This window comes from Adelges cooleyi, unplaced genomic scaffold, assembly GCF_023614345.1.
Source record: "Adelges cooleyi isolate 19-005CV unplaced genomic scaffold, UGA_ACOO_1.1 ACOO_flye_CR_arks_rails_tigmint_CR_PRNA_574, whole genome shotgun sequence".
Taxonomy (NCBI): domain Eukaryota; kingdom Metazoa; phylum Arthropoda; class Insecta; order Hemiptera; family Adelgidae; genus Adelges; species Adelges cooleyi.
In genome coordinates this window covers 13,934,596-13,945,150 of record NW_026096268.1, presented here as the reverse complement: position 1 = coordinate 13,945,150, position 10,555 = coordinate 13,934,596, and the positions used below count along the sequence as shown (strand labels likewise).

The 10,555-nt window shown below is 30.6% G+C and overlaps 1 protein-coding gene across 1 annotated transcript; it reads right to left on the bottom strand.

Annotated features, from left to right (window-relative positions):
• Positions 1-5,751: 5,751 nt before the first annotated feature.
• Positions 5,752-8,101, bottom strand: LOC126843308 (RYamide receptor-like). Its single transcript, XM_050580733.1, has 7 exons — positions 8,090-8,101; positions 7,439-7,843; positions 7,070-7,255; positions 6,768-6,962; positions 6,615-6,683; positions 5,995-6,412; positions 5,752-5,916 (listed from the first exon to the last, which is right to left on the bottom strand). Exons 2-6 carry the CDS (start codon positions 7,841-7,843, stop codon positions 6,191-6,193), a joined length of 1,077 nt encoding a protein of 358 aa, XP_050436690.1. The 5' UTR covers positions 8,090-8,101; the 3' UTR covers positions 5,752-5,916; positions 5,995-6,190.
• Positions 8,102-10,555: the final 2,454 nt, after the last annotated feature.

Sequence of the window (10,555 nt, the reverse complement as noted above, 5' to 3'; positions counted from 1 at the left end):
TGTAGGACTGCTGAAAGGCATTGTTTTATTTATCAAAATTAGATTGTTTGATCTGTCCACCATCGCCGACCGACTACGATTTTAAATTGCAAAAATAGTAAATACACACCCGTGTATTCAGGTAAGTTCAGTAAGTTAATTAGCAGAGGGCCGGAGACAACATACTATGTTGGAAGGGGCAAGTGATAAAGGTGTTAGCAAAAGAAAGTGGATCTCATAAATGAAACTGGAGTTCTATTGTGGCAATAACTTTGATGACTGAAACCCGAATCAACATGAGTAAGCAATAATAATTTCACAAACAAATGACACGGACACCCTAACGAGGCAGCTCGGTCTACTAAAAATGGCGCAACCAAAACTGGGCAAATCTACTTAGAAAAATCAATGAGCCAGCCCTAAGAAAATAAAACTTCCAACGTGAAAGACCATTAGGATGAGGCACAGATAGAGAATTGTGAAACTTACGCCACAAGGACCACCAAACTACTCAAACACCAACTTTACCACCATCCAAAGAGACACCGGTGACCAAACAACCACCGCTGTCATCATCAACGATGTAAATAAACAAGTATAATATGTATATTAAACGTGTGAATATAACAATATACACACAATGTTATGCTATATCCGTATATATATATATACAATTTACGATCATGATAATTTTATATTGTTATTAAAAAAAAAATACTATAATAACCTGCGTTGTGTAAATTATGAAAAAAACTGTTAGTAGGTGCATCATTAATGCACGCATTAACACGCAACTGTGCACTTTTAAATCCATAAATATTACTTAACTGCACTTTAAAAGTGGCACTTGCGAGTTTTTTTACAATAGTGGAAATAATATCCTGTTGTACTCAGCATGAAAATTAAAACACCCCCAACACTTTTTCGGAAACCAGCATTGCGCAATGATTTTAGTTTTACAATACTATATCAGAAAAACATTAAAATTATAATATAATATTATATTATTAGTGTTATAATATATTATGTCTAATTATAATACGGCAGCAGTTAAATGCTAATTATGTTGCATGTAGCCGAAAATATATTTTAAATGTATTTACACCTATTTATAGTGACGACCTTCGATTTATGAGCGACAAACAACTGAACCTGGCTCGTGCTATTGCGGTATAAAATTTCGAAATTATTAAGTAACTTCCCACTTTAAAATCTTATGGCGACAATAATTATTAATGGCTAATGGCAATATTATCGTTCTTGTTTTTTAATCTCGGTCTCCAGTAGTCGGTTTTTAAGAACTCAAATCACTAAAAACAACTTGCTGTTATTTATATTAGCTTAACAACAATACGAAGCAAGCAACGCTCGAAAAATATAATATTAATATTCTAAAACCGCCGTGCACTCGTTTTAAATAACATTTGTTCGGCCATTAACAGTTAAAAAAAATCGAACAACGTTTCTAGTATGTTTTAATAAATGTCTATGTATAATTTTATATTATATATATATATACTATGAGCCAGTATTAAATAAACTTGGGTTAGCAACACTAGCTGATAGGCGTATTTCTGCTAGTCAAGCCTTTGTGAGAAAGCTTATGGATGGATCTATTGATTGTCCTGATTTATTAAGTGAACTCAACTTCAAAGTCCCTAACTTCCATTCTAGATCACCATACCTTTTCTTTGTACCGATTTACACCACTAATTCTTCATATAATAGACCTATTTTCAGGATAATGCGCATTGCAAATGAGAACATCTCCACCTTCACTTTTGTATAACTTGTTAGATTAAATAATTATATATGTATTTCTGTGTCTACAAAAATTGTACTTTGGGCCTCGGCCTGTTTTGTAAAATAAATAAATAAATACTGTAAGCCTGTATCAGTAGTTTCGAATATTTGAAATTTGATACGGCTGCCGATAATATGGTTTTTCAATACCTTCGTCTCATTCCTTGTTCTCTTTTCTATAACCTTCTCCCAAACATTCATGCTATGAATTATCAGTTTTATACCTTTATAATTTCCACACTCCTGCACATCTCCCTTGCCCTTAAATATTGGTACACCTTGTGGTGGTTACCTTAACCACTTTAACCTGTCAACCACTCTATGCCAAAGTTGCATATCAACTGCCACACACCTCCACTGGTAATTGATTATTATACATTTTTTTGTTTCAAAACATTGTATATTATCAATTTTTATTTCTTAAAATAATTTTAAATTGTTTATTTATGTTTTGTTAAAATAATTTTATATTTCACTTTTTTTCTTATATTGTATTATATTCTTTCTTAATATTGTTTTTGTTTATACTTAATTGCTGTACTTGAGCATTTGACTCAAGTAAGTTCAAATAAATAAACAAATAAAACCGCTCAGCACGAGTAGTGGAGTGCCAGTTATTCAACTTCCAATAGCTTTCTCTTGGTGTGCGTATCCGGCCAGACAACTAGTTTGTCATAGGCCACACTGCTCTTCCTTAAAGATATGTATTACCTGCCGGATAATTAATTTGTTATAGGTGCATAATCTTATCCTTTCTCGCTCATCCACACATCCTTGATCCTATTATACGTCCAACAAAAGTGTTATCTTATTTATACACTATAATTTGTTTACACCTATTTATCATCCTCTCGAGGTGAAGTATGGCCGACATAATGATTCAGTAAATACAGCTAGTTTTAGCTAGTGAAATAATAATTGAACTCATAATATTTGCTGGTAAAATTGTATAATATAGAATATATTTTGACGACACTAAGTCTGAGAAAAGGATAGCGTTTAGACTCGAGTGTCTGTAAACAAGTTTTAAAATATCTTGACTCTATTCGTTTGAATACTGATTGTCCCAACACACATTACGGTCTTAACCATTAGGCAACATCGCATCGCATTATAGTAATAACATTTACATAATAAGGAAATCAGGTTTAAGAAAACACGGTCGATCAATATACATCTGAAAAACCACAATTAAATTAATTCATACCTCAATTAGATTACCATATTATATAAAAATCATTCACATACCGTAATGTCCAACCCTCTACCTTTCTCGGTATTAAATTGTCTACAAGTTATTTTCATTTATTTGTTTCAAACGTTCCAAAACTCTCGTTTGTGTATTTTAGTATTTAGGTACATTAAACAAGTATGCCGAGTACACTATTTATATAACAATTATTATTTAAAAAAAAAAAACACTTTTATTGTTATGCCGATACACTTAATGACTTAAGGTAAACTCGACGTTAGTGTTTATTTTAACAAGTCTCTTGCCGGATTAAATATTTAAATGGACGTTATAACTCAATTTGTATTATGTGCATTTAGTATTATTGTGCAATCAGATTAAAGTTATAGTCATTTCTTTTAGTTTTAAGAAGATTAGTGAATATTGTTATCACATTGTGATGCTCAGAATCATCTATTGACCATTTTGACTGATCGTTTAGAAAATCTATACCTAATATTCTAAAAAAGTAAAAATTTTTCCAAATATCTAAAAAAAAAAAATTAATTTATTAGATTTTTTGCACGTTTTTTATGTTGACTAAATATGTTAGTTTTGATTTCAGTTTGTTAAGGGGTGGACCCGGAAGCGTCCATGCTTCGAAGTCCTATTACACATTGTTTTATCTCGTCTTAAATTTAAATATATTTTTCAGCCATTCCACTCACACATAATATAAATACTAATACCTCAGTATGGTTGTCATGGTAATTTTTTTAACCGTTATCATGTACCACACAGACAACAGGATTCTCTTTGAACTTGATGTCAACAGCCCAAAGTATTCTAAGCAATTTTCAGTGTCTTTAAAAGTTTTCACCTACGGCGACATACTTTCTTATATTGTTGTTTAATTCAGTTGTAAACTAATTCTATATATTATGCTGCGTTACTTTCTCAATCACATATTATCATTAGTTATCTATTTTATCACCTATTATTGTTATTTTGACCATCGTTTTTTTCACGATGACGGAACAGTTATTGATGGTTATTGGCAGAAGCCAATGAAACTATAATTGGAAAATTAGCTTAATTATTAATTTTATTTATTTGTTTAAACACACACAACATTTAACACACTATAATAATTATATTTGAAATTTCATTACATACTTTGTAAAATACAGCTTTCAACACGGTATTGTCTAAATAATTGATATCAAGTCCAGTTGATTAGTTGTGTATTCGTGCCACGACTATTGATATACATGTAAATATATATATATTTACATATATATGTATTGTATATATGTTTTCTACAGTTGTGTGATTATACCTATGGCGTGTTCATACACAATTTTCAGCTTTGTGATTAGATTGACCGATTGTCGTCACACGATACGTTAGCCAGCAGTCCAATACACTTACTTTTATTCAGGACCGCATTGGTCCTGTTAATCACATGACAGCCTTGTTTTTAATTATTTTATCCCGTGTCTCGTGTATGGATACATTCCTGGAAGCCAACAATAAATTCCAGTTATTCAAATATTTTCAACAATCGTGCTGATACATGTATAGCCACTTAAATTAGTGTAATTGAATGATAGAAAATGTTAATAGTCAAATACTTTTTTTTAAATTAAATTATTATACAATTTTTCTTGTTTTGAACACATATTATATCTTATAGTAAGCACTTGCAACACTTTGGCATAAACACTAAATCGGTGTTTTTTCTGGTTCTAATAGATATCTGCTGTTTTTGAACCAAACCAAACCTTACAAAAGGATAAGTAGACTTCACTTCAAACACAACATAACAGTTCTCGTAGAAGTTATTTGGTTTATTTGCTTGTTGTGTGTGTGTTTTGATCCACGATTAATTTTCAAATGGTGAATCCATTTTTTAATAGATCTATGTATACATATTTTTTTGTTTATAAAACACACAGTACTATGTACCTACCTCGATGAACGATTCTTCATCAATTAACAATGCAATTTGTGGTGACAACAATTATTACTGGACGGCGAGTGATAAAATCATAAATGGTAAAAAAACCAAGGTAGATAATATAATACTAAACTAAAAGCAAAGTTCAGAGCAAATATCACATTTCTAAATTTTCTACAAAAGACTAAACTATTAAATAATCCAAATCATAGCTGTACATTGTTTGCACGATATTTACAAAATGTAGAGATAATTGTTTACAACTAGCTGATAAGCAAGTTATTTAGAATTTTCCAAACTATTCCAGTTTACATTAATAACAATAGTTGATAACTTTTTAGTGTATAACTTTGACGCTTCAAAGAATAAACTCTATCATAGATATTTGGTTACAAGTTATACAAGTAATTATAAATGTATTCTATAAAATTGTTTAATAATATTTCTTATTTGTTACCACATTACATTATACTCTACATTTTGTTAGGGTAATCAACAAAAGTTGATTCTTTAAATAATAATCGCATGAAATAAAATAAACCTCGCAACAAACTTACAACTAAGTGTTCGTTAAAATACAATCAATAGTAATTAATGGAAATCATAAAGGTTTGTATAAATAAATAGACAAAAAAATGTTTATTAGATAAAACATATATATTTTATGAATTTGTGTTTTACTCATCTATTTTAATGGTAACTCATTTGAGGGGTTGTAAGCAATAGCTTATTAGTTAATAAATATAATGATATTAAAAAAAAAAAAACACAACAATTCACTAAATATACTGACTTAAAAACTGTATTTAACTTATTATACACAATCTAGTTAATCGAAAATAGTTATACATACAAAACATGTTTAAAAAATAAAACTGATATAAAGAGGGCTGAACCGTTTTAGTTGTCCTATGAAATTACTTATTATTATTACAATAATTTCTAATTCAATATAGCCGAATGCACAATATACCAAACAATTGTCTTGTTTTTGAATACTTTTCTAAAACATGATAAATGATTATGTACATATGCTTTAATGGCAATAACCGTGCAACATACAAGTAAGATATGTACATACTTATATTGGCATAGATTCCCGCTAAGCCGTGACCAATTTTTCTTGTTATATCACTTTAAATTACTCTCTCAATAATGCAGCACACAATTGCTGAACATATAAAAATGAAATGGCGTTCCTAAATAAGGGTTGTCGCACCATTAGACAATGTTTTTCACACAAACAACACGTGCATAATTTACATACACGTTTCCATTTAAGCAGTTATTGGTCGTCTCAGCATGTGGGTAAACCTGCCACATCCTAGTATCCTGTGCATTAGGCCGATAAATTCTATTTGGTACTGGTCGTTCATACAAATGCATATAATAGGATTGTAACACGAGTGTGACATGCCCATCCAATATAACAAGAACCACAAGTGAGAATGTTCGTCCCTAGTAATCATCGACAATAAGGGATCTGTATTTGTCAGTGTCTGAAACGATGCAACGTCAACGATAACAAAGTTATATGAATATAGCATGTTTTCCGGGAAGATTGTTTTACATTATCTTTTTTTTTATACCTAAATTGTATGATTTTTATTATTACAAAATATGTTTTCAATGAGTATCGAGTATGAGTGGTCCGAAGAAAAAAACAAGTTGGTGATTTAATAACTTTGTGAATATACTTACAAGAAAAATATTGAAAGGCGTCCACGAGACTATAAATGCTATAACAATAATGATCATCATTTGAATCGTCTGTCGAGTAAATTAAAAATAGGTATTATTGAAACATAAAGTATACTCCAAGTATAACATGCATTCTGTCTGTGTATTGTTTACTTTAATATTAGATTTAGGTAAAGTGACCGATCTCTGCTTTCGTCTTCTTCTCCATAGTGCCACGGCAATACTTCCATATGTGAAAAGTAATATTGATCCGGGTATAAGCATTTGCATGGTGATCAACAATTCTTTATAGACCCTTGGAACGTTTTCGTTCCACCGTGATCCAAAGCACACATACAACTCGCATTTCTATGGTACAGAAATAATAATTAATACAACGTACCGAGTACTAACACATCATCGAAACAATAATACAACACTATTTAGTCGAAACAAATGTTATGAATTTACATTACTTGATACCAAATGGAAGGTTGCTCCACCGAAGTAATATACAAAAACGGCAAAGAACTTATCGCGGCCACTACCCACACCACAGCGATTATGGACTTTGTGTGTTTCCTACTGGCTCGAGTCCTAAGTGGCCAGACTACAGCTATGTATCTGTTTACACTGATGGCCACCATTGTGTACGAACTGACCTGCAAAACATGGGGGGGGGGAGGGAAATCAGTATTAAAATGCCATTAGCGTTCTAATCATAGGCGTAGCCTAACCAAAATTATTTATTTACAGGTGTTAATTATGTAACATATTATTAATTATGTTGGCAGTTTTTCAAATTCAAATAATTGATTTTGATCGGTCGACTGAAATGCACGTACCTGAACAGCCACTGCGATCGAATAGCAAAACATGTAACAAAGTCTGTTTCCGAATGGCCAGTGATTAAGGAACAGTACGTATAACAAAAAAGGCACGTACAGTAAGGACAAAAAAAGATCACTGACAGCTATGTTGACTATCAGTAAATTGATCAGCGAACGCATCTGATACGAAAATATCACAATGTAGCATACCAGGCCGTTGCCTATCACCGCTACCGTCAACACCGTAGTGCCCATCAGAAGACCAATTACTTGGGAAAAATCGTTAGCCGTCAAAGAACCCGGTTTCACATTACATAGCACGTTCACGGTAACGTTGGCGGTAGAGATGTTGCCCACGACCATTTCGAAACAGCCGGACTCGTTTATTAGCAATCCTAAAAGCATGAAAGAAGGTATCATCTGTAAAGAAAAAAAAAACAAAATTAAAATCGTTCAAATAATTGATATAATTTTCATTGAAAATAATAAAACAATATACAGTCTCTGTTTGACATAAACGGAAATCTACGGATAAAGTTTTATAATATATAGTTTAATCAGATCCGATCAAAATACATATCGGGTTTGAAGTCTGGTAAATTATAGTGTACAACGATAAAAAAACAGTTATGGAGTTATGGACAAGGTGAAACATTTTTAACACACTTTGTATTTTGAAGTAAATCGCATTTTTTTTTAAGTATGTCTTTACACGTTTGATGTACTTTGTCCATAGACTGTAAAAATACAGTGACACCACTGATGAATCATCGCGTGCTATGACAATTTTTTTAATGACACGAAACTATACAGTTATTATTATAATATTGTCAATTTAGATAATAAATATGCCTATTTAACTATTTATATTTATCACTAAACGGCGACCTTTAATAGTTTAACCTCGCAAGTGTAATTTGGTCATAAAACGAAAAGTAATGGTCTTAAAGTAAACAACAATTATATTTCATAAACACGACAAAACGCCAATAATCGGTTTAAATTTCAACTATTCATAAGCTTAGAATTATGTTGTCCGATATTGATCTGGAGTCGACAAATAATAATAATTATTTGCAGCGTTGAGTAATTTTTATTTAAGTTAAAAGTTGAAAGATAAATTGATGATAAACGATTTTAATAATGTGCAAAACATACATTGTTCATCATGAAGAGGTAATTTAGCTTACGAAAACAAATTTTTATAATTGAAAATTAAACGTTAATCTATGAATGAAGAATTTTCAATTTACCGACCACCCAAAGTAAGTTGCAATACAGTTGACATTTTGTTTATCAAGTTTCAATATTATTATTTTAATATAGTAGCTATGACTTCATAAATTGTTACATGTCATACTGAATTAAATATAAACACCAGCATTTTGAGAAGTTAAGAGTAAAATTGAAAAAAACAGTATAGAAAGCGGAGCGAAGAAACATTGTTTTATAACAATGTTTTTGAAATCAAAATAAATACATCTATACTTTATAGAGGTTTAAAACAAAAAGATAATATTTTTTCTCGTGTGTAGCATATTTTATTTGAATAAAAATTTATTGCAACTATTAAAATAATAATAACCGTTTAAATAAAAAAGTATTCGCATAATGACCCACTTTGCTTTTTAAATATCTCAAAATAGCCTCTTAATGTTGTTTTTTTTGTGTTTACTAAAACATGGATAACAAACTGTTTAAACAATACTGAATAAGGTATGAGCGATTTCCGCCTTGATCCTATTATCTGAACCCGAACGATTAGTGGTGATGACCCATTGATAGCTGTCCAAAAACCGGTTTCCTTATATTATTATTATCTCTACCTTTCTTAGTTTCTAGCAATGATATTGAAACATAGAAGTTGTTTCTTGCCTAGTCCCGCATTACTCGTTGAATATTAGGCGAGCAATGCTAAACAACAGTACACTGTACAAATAAGGCCTCTGCAGATTTCTTTGAATGACTTATCAATAATCACCCAACTGATAATTACCATTCTGTTTACTTATAAATAATAATAATTATAATAATAGTATTCTTTCTTTAACCATAGTGTAGACTTGCAGTATAACGGTATTTTTACTTTAACTTGTACTCTTTTTAACCATGGCCACAACTTTGCACCGTTCCAACAGGATCCAAATTAGGGTTAATCTGATCGGCAAACTTTAGCCGAGTTTACGTCGATAGCTAAGTAAACCCGTTATGCCCTAGCGTCATTAAAGTAGTAAAGTTTTAGCGATTATCTTCCATCAATCAGTAAGTTATTACCTACAATAACAGTTATTGTAATATTCAACCAAGGTAGAAACTTACAAGACTGATTTAAGATAATTCAGACACGCTTATGATAAAATCACGCAGTAATAGAGAATATAATCGTTTTTTTAAACAGATTTTTACTCAAATTAGTTTAATCAATTAAAACATAATAAAATAAATACCTAATTTGTATTTCATTGAATTAAAACAATTATTATTTTTACTAAGCACTGTGATAACCATAACTTGTATAATTAGTATTAGTCTTTATTTTGAAAATTATTCAAGTGTGGTTTAATAAAAATAAATATTACGCATAAGCTATCAATTTAAATATTTAAGTTTAAATTTAAATAGCTTCGTGAAACTGTCGAAGACCATTTAAAGACTTTCAGAAAGTATTACATTTTTTATACTGAAAGTCCTGAGAATAAATTTTAAATTACAATTTGCTAGAGAAATTGTTGCAAATTTTATCATCACGAATAATTTTTAATACTGACCTTGGAGATAAGTTTAATAGCTAATTTTAATTAAAGCTATTCTGGTCTAGTGACTTCTCGGATTCTCTGTTTGGCAGCATTCGATCCGGCTGGGTTTTCCATTACCGACATTACTCGACTTATTTATTGTTGTTCTCATATTCTTTCGGCACATTTAATTACTTAGATTCGAACTTTTTTCGGAAACACATTTTTTTTTGTTTAAACCTCGAACAAAAAACAATAATAGTTATTTCCTCAGATTGTATTATCGTATACTCTATTTAGAACATAGTAAAAAGCACTGAGCGAACGTTCTCCACAAACATTTTGGAACAAAAAAATCAGTATGATTTGAATTGCATTTTTTAAATTAAAACAAGAA

Bases quoted from the DNA above. Each gene is read 5' to 3' on its own strand.
- LOC126843308 (XM_050580733.1), bottom strand. From the start codon at position 7,843: ATGATACCTTCTTTCATGCTTTTAGGATTGCTAATAAACGAGTCCGGC. The intron at 6,963-7,069 runs GTAATGTAAATT...TCTGTACCATAG, and splicing joins AACCTTCCATTTGGTATCAA to AAATGCGAGTTGTATGTGTG. The intron at 6,684-6,767 runs GTAAACAATACA...TTTACTCGACAG, and splicing joins TACCTAAATCTAATATTAAA to ACGATTCAAATGATGATCAT.